We start from the raw sequence: 26,589 nt of genomic DNA, 5'->3' as shown, positions 1-26,589 counted from the left end.
CAGCCAGTGGCACAGGGAACATTTCACTGGTGGAGGGAAGAATGAATTCAATTAAATACCAGCAAATTCTGGAAGCAAACATCACACTGTCTGTAAAAAAGCTGAAGATGAAAAGAGGATGGCTTCTACAACAGGATAATGATACAAAACACACCTCAAAATCCACAATGGACTACCTCAAGAGGTGGAAGCTGAAGGTTTTGCCATGGCCCTCACAGTCCTCCAACCTAAACATCATTGAAAAATCTGTGGATAGACCTCAAAAGAGCAGTGCATGCAAGACGGCCCAAGAATCTCACAGAATTAGAAGCCTTTTGCAAGGAAGAATGGGCAAAAATCCCCCAAACAAGAATTGAAAGACTCTTAGCTGGCTACAGAAAGCGTTTACAAGCTGTGATACTGGCCATGTAGGGTGCCCAAACTATTTGAAACTGTAAAAGATGGAAATAAAAAAATAATCTTGCTTAAGATATTAGAGAAATGTGTCATCTTTAACTTTATGCCTTTTGGAAATCAGGTCATCTTTTACTCGCTTAGCTATTCACTGTCATGTTTCCTTTTGGTTGTTCCCCTTTAACGCTCCTTTCTCCCTGATTATGCCCTAATTTCAGCCATTAGATTTCCAATTGCTGCTAGTTTACATAATTACGGTACACCTGGTTTTCATCAGAGACTGTGAAATAAGTACGATGGCTTCTCTATCACAGGTCGCCAGTTTGTTGGTCTATTCTTGTGTGATACTTTGTTCTCTCGTCCACTTAGAACCGTTAGTACTAAATTTAGTTCCAAGTTCTGCTCTAGTTTCAAGATAGTCCCTGTATATCCCGTCTCTTTGTCAAGATTCCTCCTGTTTGCTATTCTACATTCACGTCTACGCCAGCATCCCCAACTCAGTCGACGTGCCGGTGTCCTGCACTTGGGTTCTCCTCAGTCACCCCATGCAACATTCACAGTAACAAAAATTTTGACCAGGGGTGCCCAAACTTTTGCATGCCACTGTATGTTAGAGTTTCATTTTGAAATATTTTCATACCCATCTACCTGACCAAATCGAGCACTTCATTTCCTAAGGGTCTCTCCAAACATCTTGCTATAAATTTCCCTTGAAATGCAATAGGAATCCCCCTTACGTCCACTGACATGATTTCAGATATGCTTTTGTCAAGTATTAATGGTACAGGGGGAGCTGTTCTCTGCAGAGATTTATAGCCCAGTCTGCAACTATGTTCTTTGGCTGTGCTGCCTTTCAAGCCAACATTTGATTTTGGTATCCACATCATTAATATAGATTAGAAAGAGTTGATTGGATTTCCCACCAGGGCTCTCTGCTGGAAATCTACAGAGAAATGGCTGAAAAAAAAATCTGTTTTTCAGGAGTTCCTCCTATTCCTGGCATGAGGAACTCTTGCTACTGAGTATCAGGAATTTTCATACCTCTTGTGCATTTTTCAACTTTTTTAACTTGTTTCTTACCCAATTCCTTTCCTCCCTTGGGTGTTTGTGGCTTTGAGTTTAAATATGAACAAAGAAACATATGAATTATGAACAGAAGTAGGCCATTTGTCCCTTAAAGCGCTTCTCCACCATTCAATAAGATCAAGTCTGGACAGACAACAACGTCAGTTCTGTACTGTAACCTTTGGTCCTCTGGCTTTTTTAGTGTCTATCTACTTCTTCCTTAAAATATTCAAAGGTACTGCTTCCTCTGCCTTTGTGAAAAATTCAAAGATTTAGGACTCTCTGTGAAAATACTATCACTCCATCTCAAAAAGGCAACAAGTTTTTTAAACAGTGACCCCTATTTCTAGATTCTTTCACAAGATTAAACATCCTTTCCATATTCAAGATCCCTCAAGATGTTATGTTTTAATCAAGCTCCCTCCCGTTCGTCTCGACTCCAATTGACACAACCTTAGTCTGTCCAGCTTTTTCACAGATGCTAACCGAACCATCGCATTTAGCAGTTGAGTAAATCTTTTCTGAATTGTTTCCATTGCATTAACAATACTCCTTAAATAAGGAGGATCATACTAAACTCGGCACTTCAGATAAGGTCATAACAATGTTCTGTATAACTGATGCATAACCTCACTATTTTGTATTCATTTTCCATCGTCATAAGTGATAGCATTCTGTAATTACTCACTGCTCCTGTACAATAGTCTTTTGCAAATTATGCTCCAAATCTCTCTGCACCTCAATGCTCTGAAATCCTTCAACAACCAGATAACAAGCTTCGTTTTTATTAGTAAAATTCGATAGAAATCAATCACGTAAAACACTCTGCTTGCTGGAATTCCAAGTAAACTACATTAAAGTATGTCTTCTTTATCTTTAGCAGCTTGAAGAAGCCTAGTAGTATATATATTTTTAATTTTGGTAGCATCTCTTCCTTTTCCTTCATGCTTTCTCTTATAAAATAATCACAGAACACATTCATTCAACCTTAAAAATAACTCATTTCCCCTGTTAATAATATTAGGATAATGAGCATTTTTTTTCTTTTATGTACCAAATGGAACATTTGCCTAGCCCAGTTCTGAAAGACATAACCCTTGGAAAATAATTCCTTCCATGATACTTTCTGTTGGTATCCTGGAACAATCACCATTAGCTGTTTCAAGAGTTTAAGAACATGCTTAGTTTGTAAATTTGCGTTCATTAGTTCCTCAAACAAAACTGCCATGGAGTTTCGAGGAGTGGAACTGAAGATGGTTCTGCAGAAACCCTGGTGATCAGTGCCAGCATGGTCAACACCATCATGATGTGCTGTGGTAGACGTGGCAGGCTTGTCTAAAACCACAGCACAACTGACAGCATGGGAAATAAGAAAGTTAAATAGAGCAGGAATGGAAAGTGCAAATGAGGATTGTTTTAGGAAAGCAGGGTAATCTGCATTGTTCGGACCAAATAATAGAATCCTCTACCACAGATTCTAGGGTGAAGGAATTGTTGGGGTGGGGCTGGAGGGTAGATGGAAAGGCATAAAAACTGGAGTTGGGCAGAAAATTGGATCAAGATTGGATAGAATCCTGGACAAATGCAGAGATGCAGCACTGGATCACTCACAGGAAGTTGTAACTGAAGACAAAGACTTTAAATTCAGTGCACTAGATGATGTGCAGCTTGCGACAAATGATCAGCACTCTAGTAATGGACGAGCAGAACCTGAATCAGACCATTCAGCGCGATATTCTTTTGGATACCTGGAAGTAGTCCATTGAGAAGTTCTGCTGAAGCAGCCACAGTTGGCAAAGGGTTAAAGAGGCCAGCTTACAGCTCAGTTTCTGGATTCAACTTCAGTGAAGTTCATCACTCAGGGTGGGTGAACATTGAGTGCATTTTTGACAGGAGCTGAATAAAACAATGTTGCAAGTGGTCAAAGGAAAGAAAAAATCTACCTTCACTCGTTGATGAGGATTCAGATGAAGCAATACGGTTATGGAATGGAGGGTGAAAGAGGACATTCATTCTTCATGAAAGAGGACATTCATCATTTGTAACTAAGCTTGACATTTTTTATCAGTAAACTTTCATACCGCTATTTTCACCTCATGCTTAGAAATTGAGAAGAAAATATTTTCATTGTTAACAATCGGAATTCATAAACAAATTGTTGAACAGGCTCTTTTAAAATTGAGAACACAATGGAATGAAGTTGTAATTGTATTTTTAAGTTACTTTTCACATACAGCTCTTGAAGAAACACAATAAAATTAACGCAGGTGATTGGTGCTTTACTTTTCATATTTTGACAGAGGATTCAATGAAGACATTAATGTTATGATTGTCAAATAACTACAAATAAAAGCAAATAAACAATTATTTTATTTAAAAAATATTACCACAGGAATGAAATCCTGACAAGTCTATTTCTTACATAACATAATTCAATGTCCCAAATGTGGGCTCTGGTACTCCAGGCCTCCAAACAAATGTCAACAATTCTAAATTAGCCTCAGTACAATCAGCTTCTAATAGATTTCTGGATCGTCCTCCACCCTGGTGTGCTGTCTATGAGAATGTGTTGTTGTCAACACCAGTGAGAAATTACTGAAATCCAATGTTACACGTTATAGTCAAAATTAAAGTAAACGTTATCATCAAAATATATACTGTACATGTCACCATGTACAACCCTGAGATTCATTTTCCTGTGGGCATACTCAGCAAATCTATACAAAGTACCCAGGACACCTTCAGGGAGCAGTGTCTCAGAAAGGCAGCGTCCATTATTAAGGACCCCCAGCACTTGTACCTTCTACCTGATCGTCTATTAATAAAGTATCTGGCAAGCCCATACCCAGATGGAATGTCAAGAAGCTTGATAAGCTTGCTGTGGGTTGTACATACATAGAGATTTTACAAATGATGCTTAATTGACTGTGGTTAGATTATTGCATCCTCGGTGCCCAGTGAGCTGCTATTCCCTTGTTGCTAAAACAAACTCTTTTGACAAAAGTAGCTGCAAAGGTAGCTGCAGAGGGCATAAATGCAGACAGCTGGAGGGGTTGAAATGTATTTATTTTAATACAAGAAGCAGCATCAGCAAGGCTGATGAACTCAGAGCGTGGTTCGGTAGAGGAACCACAATGCCGAGCGTGGTTCGGTAGAGGAACCACAATGCCGAGCGTGGTTCGGTAGAGGAACCACAATGCCGAGCGTGGTTCGGTAGAGGAACCACAATGCCGAGCGTGGTTCGGTAGAGGAACCACAATGCCGAGCGTGGTTCGGTATAGGAACCACAATGCCGAGCGTGGTTCGGTATAGGAACCACAATGCCGAGCGTGGTTCAGTATAGCAGGGGTCCCCAACCTTTTTTGCACCGCGAACCGGTTTATTATTGACAATATTCTTGTGGACCGGCCGACCCGGGTGGGGGGGTGGGTAGGGTTGCCAATGGACAAGAGTAGCAGTTTAATACGTTGTGTTTATCCCGAGAAAGACTACCATGACCATGAAGCCTTGCGCGGGCACCTGTGTGCGGATGCGTGTACCTGCTGATTTTCTTTCTACAAATCGTTTTTGGTGATTCTGTTCAGTGAAAACTGCACTGTACATACATTATTTCTACTTTATATAGGCTGTGTATTTATCATATCATTCCTGCTTTTACTATATGTTAGTGTTATTTTAGGTTTTATGTGTTATTCGGTATGACTTGGTAGGTTATTTTTTGGGTCTGGGAACGCTCAAAAATTTTTCCCATAAAAATGAATGGTAGTTGCTTCTCCGCTTTACGCCATTTCGGCACAAAAGGTTTCATAGGAATGTTCTACCGTGGCGGGGGAAATATGGGACAAGGGCGGTCCTGTATGGGACAAACCAATTTAGCCCAATATAAGGGATGTCCCGGCTTATATGGGACAGTTGGCAACCTTGGGGCAGGGGTGTTAATCACGACCGGAATATAGGTGATAAGTCAACTATAAGTCACTTATAAGTGGCTAATACACTCAATTTCATTTCTAAAGGGCTTTACCTAACAAATTTAATATTAAACACACAGCGCATATTTTCCTCGTGTGAATATAGTGATAATCAATTATAAGTCACTTATAACTCAATAGCATCATAACATTTTAAGTAACATTTGGATATTAAACACACAGCGCATACTTTCCTCATATGAACATATAAAATCATTACAACACACCAATATCGCTGAATCAGTGGGAGCCCTGGGCTTGTTTTCCTGCAACAAGACAGTCCTATCGAAGGGTGATGGGAGACAGCGATACTCGAAGGGGGTTCCTTATGTCCAGTGTATTCCGCAATTTGGTTTTCGTTGCATTCATTGCAGAGATATATTGGAAATGGAAGCAACGTTTTCAGTGCTTTCGTGGCTATCTCAGGATACTTAGCCTTGACTTTGATCCAGAATGCCGGCAAAGATGTTATGTCAAACATACTTTTCAGCCCGCCATCATTTGCAAGCTCGAGGAGTTGATCTTCTTCCCGTGCTGACATGAATGACGCGTGCGTAATGACCTCGCGTGCATTCAAGTTCAACAGTGGGCGTGACAGGGAATGAGGAAAGGTGCAGCTGACTCATATCGCCAAATCATATCGTTTCCTCGCGGCCCGGTAGCACATGCGTTGCGGCCCAGTACCGGTCCGCGGCCCGGTGGTTGGGGACCACTGCAGTATCGGAACCACAGTGCTGTGGCCACTATGGTCGCAGGGACTGCTGAATGTTCCGGGGTTTCAAAAGGGACAGGGAGGGAGGGTAAATGAGGTGGGGGAGTGGCATTGCTAATTAGAGATAGTATCACGCTGCAGAAAGTGGGGATGTTGTGAAGGAGTCAACTAACTGAGTCAGTGCAGGTGGAAGTCAGAAACAGGAAAGGAAGAAATGAATTCATTGGAAGTGTTCAATAGGCCTCCCAAAAGCAATGGGGACACTGAAGAATGGACTGGGAGGCAGATTTTGGAGAGGTACAAGATTAACAGGGTTGTCGTCATGGGTGACGTCAACATCCTGATTATTGATTGGCTCCTCCTTAGTGCAAGAAGCTTAGGTGGGGAAGAATTTGTTCAGTGTGATGAAGAAAGATCCCTGACACAATATGTGGACAGTCTGATTAGATGAGAGGCCATACTGAAGCCAATAAACCTGGTCAAGCATCAGACTGATTGGCGGGTAAGCATTTAATAAGGGGAGCGCAAATTATGATGGGCAGCAAATCCAGAGCTTAAATTGGGAACAGATGTACAATGAAAATTTGGAGGTTCTTTAGGGAGCACTAAAGATAGGGTTCTAGAAAGTTATGAAGCAGCCAGGAATGAGCCTAAGAAGAGGCTTAGCAGAACCAGATGGGGACAAGCAGGATTTTAATAAAAGCCTTCTGCATGTAGGTGAAGAACTTGAGCGAGGCTAGGACCAACTAGGGATTAAAGGGGAAAAATGTACCTGGAATTGGAGTAGGTAGTGGAGATCCTTAATGAACACTTTGCTTCGGTATTCACTAGTAAGCGGTTAGTGTAGAACACGCCATTGTGCTGGAACATGTTGAGATTAAGAAAGGGGCACTGTTGGAGCTTTTGTAAAACTTCAGGATTGATACGTTCCCAAGGCTGGTTACTATGGGAAGCAAGGGAAGAGATTGCTATGCCAATGGTGATGATCTTTGCATCCTTACTGGCCACAGGAATAGTGTCAGAAGACTGGAGGATGGCAATTGTTATTCCTTTGCTCATGAAACTAAATAGGGAAAATCCTGGGAAATATAAAACAGTGAGTCTTATATCAGTGATGGGTAAACTATTCTCAGAGACAGGATTCTTAGAGACAGAATTTCTGAGCATTTGGAGAAGCACAGTCTGATTAGGGAAAGTCAGCATGGCTTTGTAAGGGGTAGATAGTGGCTCATGAGCCTGAATTAGTTATTAGAGTTAGTGTCAAAACAAGTTAATGAGGGTAGAGCAGTGGATGTGGTGTATATGGATTTTAGTAAGGCATTCGGCAAGTTTCCTCATACTAGGCACACTCAGAAAGTCAGGGGGCATGGGATCCAGGGAAATTTGGCCTTGTGGATTCAGAATTGGCTTGCCTGTAGAATGGTTATAGATGGAGCATGTTCTGGCTGGAGGTCTGTGATTGATGGTGTTCCGCAGGAATCTGTTCTGTGTCTTCTGCTTCTTGTGACTTTCATAAATGACTTAGGTAGGGAAATGGAAGAGTGGGTTAGTAAGTTTGCAGATAACGAGAGGGATGGTGGTGTTGTGGGTAGTGTCAAACGTTGTTGTAGGTTACTATGGAACATTCAAGCAATGCACACAGAATGGTGGAGGAACTCAGCAGACATTTTGTGTGCGTTGTTGCTCAGATTTCCAGCATCTGCAGATTTTCTTTTGTTGGTATTATGGGACATTGATAGGATGCAGAACTGGGCTAGGAAGTGGCAGATGAAGTTCAATCTGGAGAGATGTAAAGCGATACACTTTGGAAGGTCAAACCTGAAGACAGAATACGAGGTTAGTGTCAGGATTCTTAGCAGTGGGAAGAAGAGAGAGCTCTTAGGGTTCATGTCCATGGGTCCCTCAAAGTCACAACACAAGCTGATAGGGTGGTTAAGAAAGTGCAAGGTGTGCTGCCTTAAGTCAGTTGGGGCTCTGAGTTCAAGAGCCACAAGGTGCTGTTGAAGCTCTCTAAAGCTTCGGTTAGACCACACTTAGTGTCACAAACATAAGAAAATCTGCAGATGCCTGAAATCCAAAGCAACACACACAAGATGCTGGAGGAACTCAGCAGGCCAGGCAGCATCTTTGGAAAAGAGTTAACAGTCGACATTTCAGGCGAATCCCTTCATCAGGACTGGTTTGTGTTGTGTTCTGTTCTGGGGTTGCCTCACTTGGAAGCTTTAGAGAGGGTACAGAGGAGATTTACCAAGACATTGCTTGGATTGGAGAGCATGTTGTATGTGGAAAGGTTGAGTAAGCTCGAGCTTTTCTCTTTGGAGTGTAGATGCATGAGAGGTCACTTGATAGAGTGGACAGACAGCAGCTTTTCAGCAGGGTGGCAATGGCTAATATTAATAGTATAATTTTAAGGTGACTGGAGGAAAGTAAGGGAGGCTGTCAGAGTTAGGGTTTTGTTTACAGAGAACGTCAGGTGCAAGGAATACACTGCTGGTGGTGAAGGTAGAGGCAGGTACATTGGGGCATTTAAAATATTCTTAAGTAGGCATATTGTTGAAAGAAAACTGGAGGTCTTTGTGCGAGAGAAGGGTTAAATTGATCTTGGAGTAGTTTAAAAGGTTGGCATAACATTGTGGGCTAAAGGGCCTGTACTGAGTTGTACTGTTCTGTGTTCTATATTCACTGGTTACTTTTAATTCCACAAGAAAAATTGGAATCCCAAAAGATTTCTCAAGATCTTGTGTATCAACTGTAGTTTTGGACCATTTTGCTAATTCTGCTATTACTAGCCAGCAGAAATCAAGGATTCATCAGAGCTGTGTTTTCAGTACTGTAACTGATCCCCAGCCTCAATCCCCATGCTCCTAATGTCCTTGAGTCCAAATGTTAACCAGTCCCAGTCTTGAATATAGTCAATGATTGAGTATGCATAGTTCTTTGGGAGTCGGATCTTTCACTTAAATCAGTCTCTAAAAGCTGATTCCTTTCTTTGAGACTATGTACTTTGTCTTGTAACCTCAGAAGCAGCCTTTCAGTATCTACCCCTGATCACTGTAAGTTTGTCGAAATCACCTCTCACTTTTCTGAACGTCAGTGAACATGGGAACTGGTGAATCTATCCACATCGTCCTGTTAATCCGGGAGGAAAATTATGAAAATTTTTACTTTGTGAGTGGGAATTGAAGAAACCAACAAATCTATGGTAAAGATTATCATCATCTAAATTCTTTTTTATTTATTCTGAAAGAAGTGTAGTGATTAGCAAGAACAATTGGATGCTAAAACTGTCACATCATCAACCTTGACATCCAAATGCAGCTATTAGAGCAATTTTTAAAATTGGACAACAACTAAGTAATTCAGGGACCGTGAAGTTTCGTTGTGAGGTGCTGTGGCTCATTCTTGCAACTCCATCAACAGTACTCCCCTTCCCACTGCATCTTCCTGTGCAGCCACAGGGAAATGCAACGTCTGTCACTTTACATCCTTCTTTCCCACTGCTTGGGGTTCCAAAAACCGTGAAGTCCCAATCTCCATGTACTTCTCTGAACTTAGTCCAGTTGGCAACATGAAAATGTGTCTTCCATATTGGCAAAACCAAATATGGGCTAGTTCATTGCATGAAGGAACACTTGGTATTGGTATGGAAACACCAAGGTCTTTGGATGGAAAGGCAGTGGATTCGATGCAGTACATCATGGGTAAAGCCCTCCCAACCATTGAGTGCATCTGTACATGAAACACTGTTGCAGAAAAGCAGCATCCATCATCAGAGATCCCCATACCCAGGCCATGCTCTCTTCTCACTGCTGCCATCAGGTAGCAGGTACAAGAGCCTCAGGACTCGCACCACCTTAACCATCAGGCTTTTGAATGAAAGGGGATAACTACACTCCCTTGCCCCATCAGTAAAATGTTCCCACAACCAATGATTCCATTTTAATGACTCTTTATCTCATGTTCTTGTTATTTATTGCTATTAATTTATATTTGCATTTGCACAGTTTGTTGTCTTCTGCACTCTGGTTGATCTTTCGTTGATGCTGATATAGTTTCTACTCTGTAGATTTGCTGAGAATGCCCACAGGAAAATGTATATGGTGACATACTTGTACTTTGATAATAAAAATGACTTTGAACTTTTTGCAGCCACATGCGTGTCCTTGGGTCTCCAGTTTCTCACTACTTTAATTGGCTGTCCCAATTCCATTCAGAGTCCTCGATCCTTCACTCCCTACACTGTTTCAATGCATCATAGGTGTATGGTGACTTTGCACTTGATTAGACTCTAGATGGCAGAATGTAGTAAAGAGTGCACAATTAAAGAGTGCTGTTTGCTCCACTGGCACTGTGGTCACTGTGGCAGCTTTCTTAGTAGATGCACTGTCACTAATGCTGCTTTTCTTTTCACTCCTGTCATTCTCTTTAATCTTTGCTTTACAGCACATATCTGTATTTTGAATAAACCTCATTTCCCTTTATTAGCTTAGACTAACTCAGATGAGTAGCATATTAAATTTATACTGTAAGTCAAGTTTAATGCCAAGGATTGCAGTGGTATTACTCACTGCATTAACAGTTCCCTGCCGAAGATGCAAGAACACAATTTCAATACACTCAGTCAGGTGGAACTATCACATTGTGGTGGAATCAACCCAGTATTTATGATCAACAAAGTATAAACCTGGCTTTGAATAATAGCACTAATGTGAACCAGGTTGCCATGCCTGTCCTTGTACTTAACTGACAGAATACTGGTGCTGTTAAAGGTAAAGTTTTGATGTCAATATAGTACTTACCAGGTTCTCCATTTCTGCCTCTTCTACCTCGCTTTCCTGGAGGACCTTCAACAAAACACAGACTGAGTTAGACTGTGCTCTCCAATAATCGCCACTTGACAAAGAAACCCTTTTATAGAAACGATCCACAAAGAACACAAGAAGCAGTTTAATGGCTTGTCATCCCTCCCAAAACTTGGGAATCACTTAACATAACTGAACTTTCCCCTGAGATCTTACTTCATGGACAAACAAAATATATTCCCAGATAGCCACAATTCCTCAAACTTACCTGTTGTATCTACTTCACTCTACCTAGAGCAAGGGTTCCCAACCTGGACCTCCTGCTTAATGGCATAAAAAAAGTTGGGCAATCCTGATCCAGGGCAAAACTGGAATTTGAAAATAATGATATCACATTGGAAGGGAAGGAATTTATGATGGTGAGTAAGGTGGAATGAGGAGTGATATTTGTCAAAATTCCATGTAATATAATCCATGGAAACCTGCAATAATTACCTTATAGAAGTCAAGTTGAAACTAAGTTATTCCTGAACATTAGGTCTAATGCTGTTTTATATGTACCCATTTGAACCCATATAATTGCAGTATTACAGTGGGCATGCAACAAACTCAAATGCAGACAACTCTTTAATTTTGAAAGAGTTGTTTTCCACAGTAAAATAAGGTGAAGTATAAATTAAAAGTGTTTTCACAGAGGCAAGGCACCACACAAAAGTGGAGAGTTGATAATGTAGGTGATGTCAGAGAGTAACATAGCAAGGGATCTCAGCCTTCAGAGCTAATGCTAACCACAGAGTACCCACCCATATCAATACAGTAGATTCCGGAAACAGTAAAGTTCGACCCAATTAATTGACTGCCCCAATTAGCTGAAGTTTCTTGGAAATAGTTAAAATGGCATAAAAAAGACAAATTACCATTTAACTGAGTAACAAATTATGTATTTAAATGAAACACAGAACCAATTAGAACATTACCAATACTACTACAGTACCATAATACCGTGTATTAATTCCTAATAGTTACCAATGTTGGAATTCAGTGTACGCTGCTGCATTCTTTTCGTTGACTATAAATGAACAAAATCAGCACACACACCTAGTACAGATACAGGACTGATTTCATACAATGCTTTCAATGATGGCAACCTCCAAATCTTCATTCTCTTTGTAACATTGAAGATGACTGTCGATACCTTCACATTCTTCATACTTCTGACTTGTTGAAGTGGTGAAATTGTTTCATTTTCACCCCTGGTCATTTCTGGCATTTCTGAATGCTTGAAACTACAGTGATCCAAACAGTTCTGAATTGTCTTACTGCTTATTTGTCGCCAACTATCAGTGACACAAATCTCTGATATTTGAACACAAGCACACACAACTGATGCTGTATAAAAACTATTCACTCTAAGCACAGCGTAGTGTCTAACTGTTACACAACTGCACGCATCTGATGCCACTTAGAAACTGTTCGGCAACAGCCTCCTCTCTTAATTAAGCAGCATACCATCCCAAATCAACGAAGGAAATCCTGGCTATTTTCTCGATTCGTTTAAGAGTCCTGTCAAATAAGCAGCTGCCCCATTTAATCGACGGCGTAATTATCCAGAATCCTCTGTATTATATTAGTCTATTTTATTTTAATCTATACTATCTCATTCTCCCCAAATCCTGTCAGATTCTACGACTCACCTTCACAGAGAGCAATTAGCCCATCCCCTGCATTTCCCTGGGATGTGGGAGGAAATCCAGACAGATCACAGAGAGAGCGCACAAACTCCGCACTAAAAGTATGGAGGTCAGGGTTGAACCTGTGTCACTGGAGCCACAAAGGAGCAGTTCTACAACCTGTACTACCCATGTATGCTGCCTGTTATGTATCACTTACAATCCAATTGGATGATCCTGTTAAACCAGAAATTGCAGGAATATAATGATAATTAAATACAAACTTGAAAAACAGGACTGTAGGTGCAGTAACATGGGCTGGAGGGCAACACTCACAACACGCTGGAGGAACTCAGCAGGTCGGGCAGCATCCGTGGAAAAGATCGGTCGATGTTTCGGGCCGGAACCCTTCGTCAGGACTAACGAAGGGTTCCGGCCCAAAATGTCGACCGATCTTTTCCACGGATGCTGCCCGACCTGCTGAGTTCCTCCAGGGTGTTGTGAGTGTTGCTTTGACCCCAGCATCTGCAGATTATTTTGTGTTTATGATGGGCTGGAGAGGCAAGGCCTACAATTAATAGTGGGCTGTCAACCTGTAGCTTGATTATTGCAGACTGAGGGTATGTACTGAAGGGACTAGGAACAAGCTCATAGGGGTAATCGAAATAGGATATTAATTATGTAGTGAGAGTAATATAGGACTTTTAAAGGTACAGGCATGAGCCAAGGTTTCAAAGACTGGAGATGCAAAGTTTTATCTTCAGGAATACATCCAGTGAATAAAAAGAGAGAAACTCAATAAAAATTTGAAGATGGCCAACAGGAGGATTAAGGAAACTAATGTACAAGGAGCTTTAAAGTAAAGGGGGAGTTTGATATTCTGTTACTTGGGTTTTAAAAGCAACTCCGAGCAGCTGAATATTATGCTCCACAGGAAGTCTGAATATGCATGAGTTGTTGTGCTAGTGTTTGGGGGCAGTGGGGCTGAAATGGGGAAATGACAAAGTATTGAAACTAAGAAGGGAGTGCCAGAAAAACAATCTATAAGGTCAACTAATGGGAAAAAGTAAAACGGATACTGATAATGTTCAAAGGGGAAAAAAATAACATGAGGTGAAAGAGAAACTGAACCAATTCTTAGTGAAATGACCGTTAAAATTAGGTGATTATTCAGGAAACAAATGGAATAGTGTGAAATAAAAGGAAAGTTAATGTTGTAATGCATGTGTTCCAATGTACCGCGGAACCTGTCTCCGACTATTTTATGGGAATATCTAAATTTAAACAGATTTTCGATGGCAAACCAGACATGAAAACAATGAGAATGGTATACTTAGGAGGGAAAGAAAAGTTTAAAAAAAGGACATCCTGAACACAGTTGTAAAAGTTAGTATGGGCCAGTATGGGGAATGGACAATGATAGTACTGATAGAACATTGACAAAAGAGACAGAGTAATTGGGTAATTACAGACTAGGAAACTTAATATTTGTGCTCCCACACATAATTCAGGTTAAAAATGCCAAATGTCCAGCTGAGAATAAAGCTTGAAAGAAGCATTCCTAAGTGCTTTCCTAACAATGACAATCTGCTCTTAACTACTTTGAAGAATTTAAGAAATTGCTACCAATGTAAAGAAACTGGAATAACAGCAATACATTCTTCTCACTGTCTCAGTATGTAGAGTACAAGCATTATCGTTTTGAAGTTAGCGGTCAAAGAGAGCTGTTAAGATGGAGGATGGGTAACCTGCAGGTATGTAAGGAGCTCAAAGACATCTTGTGTAGTGGTTTATGTAAAACTCTGGGCTGCACAGTTACAGTTGCTGCCTCACAGATCCACAACTAGCTGGGAGAACCAGGTGCTCTGCTTTCCTCCCACATTCATGTGACGTGCTGGGAATTGACAATGGTAAATGATTCTTTGATAGGTTGGGGACAAGAAGAATTAAAGGGGGACTGATGGGCATGTGTGAGAGAGAATAACCTGCAGGAATAGAGGGAAATAAGGAAAGTGGGAATGAGACTGGTAGGATTGTTCTCCTAGGAACTGTCATGGACATAATGGGCCAAAATGCTTCCTCTTATGTCTCTGTAAATATAAGATCTCTGCCTCAATGATTGATCCCTTACTCTGAGGATGTGACCCTTGGTTCTAAATATCCTAGCAAAGGGAAACACCATCATCACGTCTAACCTGCCAAGTTTCATATGGTTCAATAGTTCCATTTGATATCAGGGAATGTATACAATATGCAATCTGAAATTCTTACTCTCTGCAGACAGCCTCGAAACAGAAGAGCGCCCCAAAGAGCGAGTGATAGTAAAAATGTTAGAACCCCAAAGCCCCCCTACTCCCCCCCACGCATAAGCAGCAGAAAAGCATTAACCCTCTCTCTCCCCCACTTACTTCAGCAAAAAAGCATCAGCACGTTCCACCCACCAAGCAAACAATAGCAACGCCCTGAAGAGAGACCATGATCTGCAGTACAACAAAAACTAATCGTTCACCTGACAGTTGGACATACCACAGGCTCTCTCTCTCCCCAATAAAGGGGCAGAGAGGTGTCGCACAGCGAGAGGGGAGACTAACAAGCCAAAAAACACTTGCTGATTTACTGTGTTAAAGTCTGCTGTGTCGCTTTTATTTCCCCCAAGTTCTCTGCTAAGAATCAGCAACAAACAACTCTTCCCCACCAATGAGAGAGCGAGAGAGAGGGAGTGATCTGAATACAGACCGCTCTGACAGGTGATCTGCTGTTCCCGATATTCCGTTTTCTCTCCCGATGTTTCAGTCGGCAGCTCTGGCATAGAATCGGCTCATCCCCAGGAACGCAAAGCCTCGGAACCCCAAAGATGTGCTCGTCCTTTAGGCCAAATTTTATACATTTTAATGTGAATTCACCACTTACTCTTTCAGACTTATGAGACTAGAGGCAAAGTTTGCAGAATCGCTCTTCAGAGGACCTGCCATTCCAGTTATCAATTTGATTAACTTTTATTACACTTCCCCACTCACAGTTATCTCTTCCTGAGAGAGGGAACATACACCCATGGACAATATTCTGTAACTCCGTATGAATTACAATACGATATTTGTACCTAGTTCCCCTGCAAAACAGGCCAATATATTCTATGATTTCCCTGTTGCTTGCTGTACCTGCACACTCAAACAGAAGGAATTAACCCCCTTATTTTGTTCTGATTGTCTTCTGAATGAATAAGATGATTTCCTTATTTTATTTATCCATATTCTCTGATTAGAAATAATCTTGTCAGGAAAGGAAAGGGCAAACTGGAAGGAAATATCAAGAAGAAATAAGAGGAAGAAAAGGAAGAGCAAGTTTTTGATGACCGCATGGTGGTCCAAATGAAGTGGAGCGATGAACATCAATGGATCGGCTGCCAACTGGGTTCCAGTTAAAGACTAGTATCTCCAATGGCCTGCAGTTGTTGGAACTAGCTTTTTGGCCCGTGCCGTAGTTTTGAAGAGTAGTTACTGCTTCATGCACTACATGCATGCTGCAGCCAACTGTGCTCTTGAAAATGTTGGAGGAACGAGAACAGCTTCTTCACCTCTGCCATCTGATTTAACCCATGAACACTGCCTCACTACATAAGATGGTGGAATTTGCAGGGAATAATGTGTTGGATGTGAAGGTCATGCGGTGGGTAGGCAAGGACAAGAGCAACCCTATCCCTGTTAAGGCAGCTGGGAGGATGCCTGGGAAATGGAGGAGATGCAGGAGAGAGCAGCTTCCTACAAATCTGCAACTCTCTTTGGGCACGGTCTGCAAAGCAATGTAGTTGAGATCTGGTGATCCAGTCTATTTTGCACATGTATGTTCTTTTGTTGATCCCTGGAGTATTGTATCAACCTCCTTTACCTCACCAACTTCAAAGTCCTTTCTCCATTAAACAAATTCATGTGAAGGGCCACATTATAAGGGCAATAAACTTTAACTGGATATTCAGCAGGTGTCACTCCAGTAAAAGTAAATGGGGGATGTTAACAGGATCCACATTAAAGCAAATCTGTGAAGATGGAAAGCAAACCCATTTTTTCAATCAGTTCAGCACACACACTGGTTGACACTTGAACATTGTGCTCGGTGAATCACTTAAACCCATGTATTTTGTACAGAATAGAAAGATAAAGCAAACCTTCAAGCTTTGGACTGAGAAACAGGAAGCGGATTTAGTCCAATTCAGCCTTTTTAGCTGACATGGACGTAACAGGACAGAAATCTGCCTTCATTGCTGTAAATTTCTGTGTAAAGAGTGATAACAGCATAATTGCAGAACATGGTATGAATCATGACTTTTATCAAATAAAAACAGAAGTAAAGCTGACTGCTTTATTTCTTCATACCTTTGTGGCACGGTGCAGTGCTGTGTTAAAGTTATAAGGCAGTGTGAAGGAATTTTTCAACAGCAATCTGAGAGAAAAATGCAACTGAGCCATGGTTGCATTTGCTCTCTGTGCAGATCACTAGCAAACGGTGACATCATTCACTGTAAGTGGGATAAATCAAAGCAAGTCGAAAACGAAGAAATCCTTCCTTTAAAACATTTCAGTAAAAGAACGTTAAATAAATAAAACAATTGTTCTGGTTTTCCAGGCAAACAAACTATTTTTGTAACAGAACATCGGAAATGGCCACCGATTACTCTAAGACCCTGGGTAGAATATCATCTTTTAAAACATACAACACAAAGGCAGGACATCAAAGTATCTGCAATGGACTTTAACATTCAAGTTGTGTATTTTAGACAGTTAAGGGTGATTGTAAATTGGACTGCCTGGCATAACAAAGGAGAACTCAACTTCACATTGTGCATTTAATTTCTCACCCATTTCCAAAATGATTTCCAAATCTAAAAGACATGTACATTGGAAGTTTGTTCCTGATGACCTGGGTTGTGAATAATTCCCAACACTTGCATCGAGAGGGAGAAGGTGACATAAATAATGCTGACATTCACTCATAACGTCTCAGAGAACATCACACCCCTGGTGTTCAGCTGGGGTGCTTTTCTCACGTTCCAACTTCTCCAGTGCACTATAATCTATAATTAGCCATGTATTTCCTTGCCTGCAAACTAAGGTGGGCTTAAACAGTCCTTAAAGCGTGGAAAGATAAAGTTGTATCTTGAAATGTGTAAGAATATATCTGAATATTATGATTTTCTCTGGCACTTACTCACCTATCCTGTGATCATTAAATGCTGCAAACTGTGTGAGCGTCACACAAGTTCAGGTTTAAATGCCATCACGTGATTGAATTCTGCAAAGCTACAATTCCAATGAGGTAATTTAGGGTGCAGGTGCTCTGTGTCTGCTAGCTTGTAAAAAAAATGTTACTGCCTTTGTTAATCACACAATTTGCTTGATAAAATTGACAGCTAAACATTTCCCCATGCAAAGAATGTGCTTTTATATATTGCAGGTGAGATTCACATCATTTCTGTGTTGTAGAAATCCATCTGCATTACATATTCTATACCATTCATCAGTGCTCCACAAATTTTTTTGGTGTTAAAGGCAATAGCTCTCTTGGCTCCCTTAGCAAAGATCAGATGAACATTTAAAAAACATAAATTGTTGAAAATTCCTACTAGATTCCCAGAATCATTTTCAGCAAATGTTGAAATGTAGATGCTTTTGCAGAGCACAGCAGAGGTTGGATACCCGTGCAGATGTTGGCAATCAAATGGATTTCATTCCTGATTAATATTGATCATAAAAAGTGGCAGCATTCATTCTTTTGGAGGTAAATTCAGGGAAATAAAGTATTTGATTCCAAAAACGATTAACAGGGCTCCTTTGGAAAAATTAATGGTTAACAAAAGTGCCATAAATCAGTTTCAATGTGACTGTGCATATCTCTAATCAAGTACTAAACTCAAAGCCAGATGGCCATTTATTACTTGAGTTTTACTAATTCCTTGCCAAGTTAGTAGAGTTTCTGAAAGAGGATACTTCTCCACCTTGAGTGCTGAGGGCTTAGAAGTGTGTGACGAAGGAATAAGAAGGTGATGGCACGTCAACTTTGCTTACATCACTTTCTGCTGTTATCCGAGGCAGGCTTTAATGGTGTTTGGCTACTGAGCGCGCCTCAAGCATCTGAGCTTCTAAAATGCACATGTGGCAAATGAAACTTAAAATGGCATTAACAGGACAAGGACATGGTTAGCAAGTTCATCATTTACTGCACAGTCCGAAATGCTTATGAGAAAGTGAGTTACTTGTGTGGTTAAAGTGGGGCATTCTGGTGCTTTTACGGGGTGACAGTGAAGGAATTAGCATGTGCTTCCAGGTCAGAATGGTGTGTGACGTAAAACATTAAAAACAGTAGACTCCTCTAAACACTTACACTGCTCTTCACTTAGATTATGCTAATCCTCTGTCTCAGCTGCTGGCTATCTCAGCATCTTTACTGTTTGATACACTTAGATTTCCTAAAACTCTGATTCCCAGAAGTTCCTTCTTTGAATGCAGTGAACAACCAAGCATCCACCCCTCTTCCTCACAGAAAGTTCCACAGATTTACAACTTTCTGCACAGAGGAGCTTTCTCTTCGTCCGCAGTGGCTGTCCCACGATCCTGGCCCTTGGCCTTCCTACTTCTCAATGCCTTTGTCAGTCTCTCAACATTTGTCCTGAGATTCTTGTATGATGGGGAGGTCAACCCTCATTTTTCCAAACTTAATTTTTGCTCAATTTCTTCTTGATGAATAATCCCTCTTCTGTAGAATGAATCCAGTGAAAGCAAGTTTACTCTGAGTAAGAAGACCATAACTGGACACAAAATTTTTGCGAAGAAATTTTTTTAGTCGGAGGGTGTTGAATCTATGGAATTTGTTGTCACGGGCAGCAGTGGAGGCCAAGTCATTGGGTGTATTTAAGGCAGAGATTGATAGGTATCTGAGTAGCCAGGGCATCAAAGGTTATGGTGAGAAGGTGGGGGAGTGGGACTAAATGGGAGAATGGATCAGCTCATGATAAAATGGCGGAGCAGACTCGATGGGCCAAATGGCCGACTTCTGCTCCTTTGTCTTATGGTCTTATGGTCTAAAATCCCAAAAATGGTTTCACCAAACCTTGGTACATTGTCAATAAGTCTTCCTTACCTCTGTACTCTAGCTCCTTTGAATTTAAAAATAATGTACCGTTTGACTACTGCTGAACTGCCCATTTACTTTCTGTACCTTATAAAACAGCAGACTCTGTACACCAGTTTCTGCTGTTCTCAATTTTTAATTATGTACTGCATAAAATTCAGGGTGTTAGACTCAACTTATTCGGTGTTACCTGCTTTCTTCACGTGGTGGAAGAAAAGTGTGCTGTCTGAGGCTGGTGGACAGGGTGTAAAGGCTGGAAGGAATGGGGTAAATATTGAGGGAGGATTGGGCATTAGAGAATGAGCTGGAGAAGGTGCAGGAGAGCCGACCCTCAGAAAATCAGAGGTTTGTGGTAAATGGGGGTGAGAAAGGATGGCGTCTCCATTAGGTAGCCTGATGGGGTGAGGAATGCCAACTATTGAGTGACGGGTGCTACCGATGTCAGGTGAGGGGGAATTGGGGTAGAATGCAGTTGTGGGACTAGCTGTCATGAGATCTTTGAATTAGAGCTGTTAAAGCCAATATTCGGAGAGTCACCAGTCATGGTTACTTTGAGCACCAATGTGGTCCAATCAAAGGAGCAACAACACATCATGCACGTCCAATACAGCTCACATCGCTGAGAAACATTACTCACCCAGGAGGTGCTTCATTGAAGCAATGATATGAAACAATCTGCAAAAGGTCCTCATTGGGCTTCATTGGGAATGATTAGCAACCCCACACAATGGCTGCTCAAGCAATAGAAATTCTCCCTAACGGAACTCACGAATCATGGCCCAAAAATCTGATATATGGAGTAAAATTCACTTTCACAGAAGTTGTGTGGGTTCTCAACTCGCATTTCTTGAGTGCGTGCGCTGGTGGTGTGGATTTGCATCGCAGGAACTCACAGTACGGACCGTATTCTAGCAAAGTGAACTCCATCAATAGTGGAGAGCTGGGGAGGGAGGTTTGCTTTTATACATTCAGTCATTGGGTACTAAAGCAAACAGCACTTTCTGATTGAATTTCCAGAAGGTTCTCTTCCCAACAACGTTTACAAGAAGCACATTTTCCCACATTTACTTCAGAAGGACAGCTCCCCACTCCCCGCTTTCTGGATCCTTCTCACAGCTTTCTCTCCCATCTGGCTTTAGAGCAACCGAAAACTGAAATCCCTCCTGTCTTTTCGTTTGTCATTGCATAGACAGCAAATTTCTGTCAGCCGATCCCCACCTGATGCCACTTATTTACCATGTACCAATCTTAAAGTGATTTGAAGAGGCTTCTCTGCCTGGTAAAATTGGCAGGTCCCATCAGTGGTGCTCTGAGAAGCACTCCACTGCATTTTGTTCATGGTCAGGAGGTGAGCCGGCATCCTCAGGACACTGACACCTCGGGACAGAGGTCATTAGTCATCAACAAGACCAACAATCGACCAGAAGATACAGGAGCAGAATCAGGCCATCTGGCCCACTGATCCATTTCCCTCTCAGCCCCAATCTCCTGCCTTCTCCCCGCATCCCTTCACTCCCTGACCAATTAAGAATCTATCAACCTCTACCTTAATATACCCAATGACTTGGCCTCCACAGCTGCCCATGGCAATGAATTCCGCACAGATTCTCCACCCCCTTTGTACCATGTAAGCAACTCAGGCTGCAGGTATTGAGAAACAACTGTTTGGACTGTGCACCATGCACATTCCTTAGAGTTTCAAGTTGTCCCATTTTAATTCTCATCCCTTCACATTCTGCCCTGTACTTCACCAATGTAACCATTAGGAACAGCAGGTTATTATTCGTATAGCCTTCTGAACTCAATGATGAATTCAATGATTTCAGCTTGTATCAGAAGAAGGCAATTCTGTGACATGTTTTCCATTTGTAATACTAATTCAGTTTTCCTTCACCACTAACAAGAGAAAATCTGCAGTTGCTGGAAGTCTGAGCAACACACACAAAATGCTGGAGGAAATCAGCAGGCCAGGCAGCATCAATGGAAAAAAGTACAGTCGACATTTTGGGCCGAAACCCTTTGTCAAGACTGGTGTCCACTAGCATGGCCTAAGCTCCTTGGCATTATACAGTTTTTATGTGTTACTTTGTTTATTTTTATCATTATTAACCTATCAACTAGGTGTTTTCCTCAAAAGCATTTCACCAAAGTAGCCCTGATATCACCCTTTCAGAGAAATGGCCGTTTATTCCCCCAAGAATCCCTCACGTCTCTCTGCAACGCAATAGTAAGTCCAGCTCTGACAAAAAAAATCTTTGACCTGAAATATTAACTCTGTTCTTCTTAAGAACTGATTGTGGACTTCAGAATGGATAAGATGAGGGAACACATTGTCCTCATTGTGGAGGGGGTGAGCAATTTCAAGTTCCTGGGTGTTGTTATCTCTGAGGACCTAACCTGGGCCCAACGTATCGATGCAGCTACAAAGAAGGCACGACAATAGCTCATTTTATTAGGAGTCTGAGGAGATCTGGTGTGTCAGCAATAACACTTGTAAATTTATACAGATGTAATGTGGAGAGCATTCTAACTGGCTGCGTCGTCACTGTCTGGTATGGGGGATGGGGTGGGGGGGGGGTGCTACTGCACAGGATTGAAAGAAGCTACAGAAAGTTGTTAACTTAGTCAGCTCCAACATGGGCAGTAGCCTCTGTAGTATCCAGGATATCTTCAGGGAACAATGCCTCAAAAAGGCAGCCTCCATCATTAAAGGCCCCCATCACCGAGAGCATGCCATGTTCTCACTGTCACCGTTGGGAAGGAGGTACAGAAGCCCAAAGGCACACACTCAGCAACTCCGGAACAGCTCTTCCCCTCTGCCATCTGACTTCTGAATGGACATTGAACCCGTGAACACGACATCTACTTTTTTAATTTCCATTTTTGCACTATTTATTCAATTTAACTATTTAGTATATATATATATTGTAATTCACTTCTTTCTCTCCTTAATTAAGTATTGCATCGTACTGCTGCTGCAAAGGCAACAAGTCCCACGATATATGCTGGTGATATTAAACCTGATTCTGATTCCCACAGATACTGCCCAACTTGCTGAGTGCTTCCAGTACTTTCTGCTTTCGTTGGCACAGCAGAGCGATGGGTTCACAATAACAAACATTTTGTTAGCTGCTCCCAGATTTCAACATCAGTCAGTTGTGGTCTCCCTAGATTTGGAATAAATTCTGTGAGACTGAAGGGAACAAGAAAGCTTCTCCAGGCTGCAAATAACGAGGGCTCCATGCTGCCACTCACTAGGTCTTGTCACCAGCACTAGTGCGAGGCTTGTTGCTTTAAGTGGAGTTATAGCCCATGAGCACCTTGCACTATCACCCACCTGATAGTCAAACACAATCTTTGCCAGCCAGGTCTGGAAAGTCTAACGTTGCAAATTTCCTTCCTTGGCTGGCATTCTTATCTTACCCTCCATCCATTCCATGATCTTTATTTTATGGAGCTCAATAAGCATACTGTTAATTTGAGCAATTCCACACTTGCCTCTAGTTTGTTATGGGGTTAAGCACATTAACAAACAAGCCTTGATTTGTGCTTGCATGGGCACTGTTGCTTAAGGTTATTGTTCAGTGTGTTCCAGGAGATAAATATTCACAACATAAATATCATGATTCACCTGAAGCCTGATTTATTGGACCCAGTGAAGTTCCATTAAAGTCTAATCAGCTGCTTTTATCTACGTATTAATAAATTCTGTTAATAGCCAGAAGCAGAGTAGGAATAGTAAATACAGTATATCACATGAAGTATCAAACCTATATTTCCTATGGATGTTTCCAAATCCCTCTCTAAAATCTGAAGCTGCTGCATTAGGTTTCACATCTCATCTCCACGGCGTTAGGCTGGAGCCCAAATTTCTTATCAGTCCATTTTAGCCTGTTAGAGAGGACCTAGAGTGAAGGCTTTGCTTCATGGAGACCAGTCTGAACACTCTCATTTGAAGGTTTCATATGGCCCACCCATGATGCTTGAACTGTGCCAAGAAATAGTAAAAAATCTTTTATTTTGAAGGCATCAGTCAGCTTTTTGCCGTTTGCTGATTTGACATGAATGCCTCTCTGTGCACATACAGAATGAAGACATAACATTTACAAATCTGGGAATAATGCAAAGATCACATTTCAACACATGCAGTGAACAGACTTGATGCCCAAGTCCAATTGTATCAGATCTTTACAGCTCCCATGGCCATGGACTTGTCCTTTTAACAATGGTTCCAGTTCCTCAAGTTTCAGGCTTGAACCAGTTGGTTTGCAAAAATTCATCCTCTTGTTCAGGTCTCAATTACCCTGTTGTGTCACTTGCATGTAATCTTACTGATCACACTTTTCCAGCTCATATTTAGGTGTGAACTATAACTTTGCACTGTTTTGTCTTCATTCTAACCCTTGGGCTGAGCAATCCTAATTTATTAACACAATTTGCATCCTCTTACCACACATTTCCCAATGCATGCTTTTAGTTTGTTCCAGTGGGGAAAAAAAAACAGTAATTGTGGTGTTTCGTTTAGCTGCAGCACATCATATTGGCTGAAAAAGGATGATTTAGTTTGAATAGATATCACTGTCTACAAACAGCTCTGGCACAGATGCCCAGATGGAAAGTTGCCAAGCTATTCAACAAGTTGACTTCTACTTCAAAAGGTAATCAAGAACTGACAGTGATCTTCCAGTCTGTGGGGTTCAACTTCTCAGCTTGCCTGCAGTCAATTGTTCTGACCAGACCAAAGTCCACAGGAGTTGGAGGAGAGGTCAAGAGTTGCAGGCACTTGCTGGGAAGTCACACACACAAAATGCTGGAGGAACTCAGCGGGTCGGGCAGCATCTATGGAAAAGGGTGAACAGGCGACATTTCGGGCCCAGACCCTTCATCAGGACTGGGTGGATGGATTTGGTGGGATGCGTTTGTAATCACCTTCTTTAGGGAGATTCCCAGTGCAAGTTTAAAATAAAAAGTGGTTGCTGACTGGCTCAGGATTCAAGCCTGCCAAAGTACAAGCTATATTTCATCACATCTCTGCAAAAGACTTCATAATTCACACGACTTCCATCCCTACAGGATGGAGTTCTCTCATCTCATCTTCAGGAAACTGGGTGGTAACCCTCAGCTGGAATTAAACATGAGCAGAACATCGCTCCTTTCTGGGCAAGGAGTGAGGTTTCTTAAATTAACAACTCTCTTATTAACCCTTTCTGTATGTTGATTCACTCCTCAAGAGGAAAACAGGGGTGTCACTCCTCAGCTGAAGTGATGAGATACTGTATGCTTCCTGCAGTCGTAGAGACACTGCACTGGTACACTGGTACAAGGCTGGACCCTGCAAAGGGAGTTCATGGTTCAACAGTTTCTAAACATAACGTGCAAACATATAAAGTAGGTTTTAGGTGGAATCGACAACCGGCAGGAAGCCGTTCCCATTGGGGATGGTGGAGTGCTAGTTGACTTAGTTTTAATATTATGGTGGTAGTGAATTGTATTCTCCCAGTGGTCATCCTGCTGCACTCTAGTTAACTCTTAGCTATACTTCCTTATTTTATTTTGGCCTTGAATGAGGCCATTCAGCCCATCTAGTCAATATAGCCTCATAGAGCAGTCCCACTCCTCCACTCATTTTTCTTAGAATCCGTTCCCATCACCTCCACCACCTACTCACATTTACAGTGGCCAATTAACCTCCAGCAAATGGGAGGAAAGTGGAACACCCAGAACACAGCCACTCATCGATCTGCAAATTCTACACAGAAAGCCCTGGTGACTGAGATTGAATCGGTGTCACCAGAAGTGTGAGGCAGTGGCTTTATTAGCTGCTTCATGGTGCCACCCTTGCGATAGTGAGTGACCAGAGCTGGAGGCTAACCTGCCCAGTGTGCTGGTAGCATCTGGGGGAATTAGTGGGGTACAGATCCTAGGGACGTCCAGGAGGACCACAACCTTGGAGGCTTGCGTGCCTCAATGAGATAGAGGCTGGGTGGAGTCAACCTCTACGTTGGCTGGAGTCAGGGCCTTGTGCTTTGGCTCTTGGTAGGGTCACCCTTGCCAAACAGGTGAAAGAGTAGAGGCCTGGCTAAGAGTGGCCCACTGGTCCTCCAGGTTTGGGGGTTCATCTCAGGGCTAACAACCCCAACTAGTCACAAAAAAATTGTTACAGAAACAGCAATGAAGAATCCTTCTTCATCTGTGTGTGATGGTATGGACAGAGATGGAGGACCTTCATTACTGCCCTAAACGCCAGTGACATAATGAGCAGTAAGCAAGTAAGATTCCAGGGAGGATCACTGTGAAACAAGAATGGGCTCTGAGATGGAAGCAGCTAATATTAATTGCTGTGACGACTCAAGACGTGTGCCAGGAAGGCTGTCTCTCATTAGTCTTAATTTTCACTTGTCCAGGAGGATGCTGGCTTGCAAAAACATCTGTATGGATTAAAGCAGTAAAGGGAACAGCAAGCTGGGTCCGCAGACTCTGGCCTTCCTTATCTAGAACACGTAATGAATTATGTTTCCTACTTGCCGAGCAGGAATCATGGATCTTGTAATTTTGGTATAAAGCAGCAGTACAGTACGTTGAATGAAAAGGACAGAGGTTTGCCGAGGTGTGGAGGAGTTTATGACGTTGTGGCACAGCTGCTGAACAGAATGAAGCAAACCCAGTTCTTTTATCTGCATGTACAGAGCTGCTACTAAAATTGACAGGGAATATTGCTTTACCATTTGTCCCTGGCTAGAAAGAAAACACCATCATGATAAAACAATGTGCATAAAACACAGGCATATTCCCTTCCAACAGCTGTTAAATCCTTTACCCTAGTGAGTACTTTAGTTCAAGATCTCTGACAGGAG

The 26,589-nt window shown here is 41.8% G+C and overlaps 1 protein-coding gene across 1 annotated transcript in view; it reads right to left on the bottom strand.

The window, feature by feature from the left end:
- Window positions 1-10,713: 10,713 nt before the first annotated feature.
- Window positions 10,714-26,589, bottom strand: part of LOC134343715 (collagen alpha-1(XXV) chain-like) — a 411,208-nt gene continuing 395,332 nt past the window's right edge. The window contains exons 3-4 of the mRNA XM_063042465.1: window positions 10,941-10,985; window positions 10,714-10,724 (exon numbers count right to left, since the gene is read on the bottom strand). Of these exons, the coding sequence (XP_062898535.1) occupies window positions 10,714-10,724; window positions 10,941-10,985 (56 nt within the window). The remainder of the gene's footprint in view (window positions 10,725-10,940; window positions 10,986-26,589) is intronic.

Source organism: Mobula hypostoma, chromosome 3 (genome assembly GCF_963921235.1).
Source record: "Mobula hypostoma chromosome 3, sMobHyp1.1, whole genome shotgun sequence".
Classification (NCBI taxonomy): domain Eukaryota; kingdom Metazoa; phylum Chordata; class Chondrichthyes; order Myliobatiformes; family Myliobatidae; genus Mobula; species Mobula hypostoma.
Note: the sequence above shows the minus strand (reverse complement) of the source record. Positions and strands in the feature narration are given on the sequence as shown.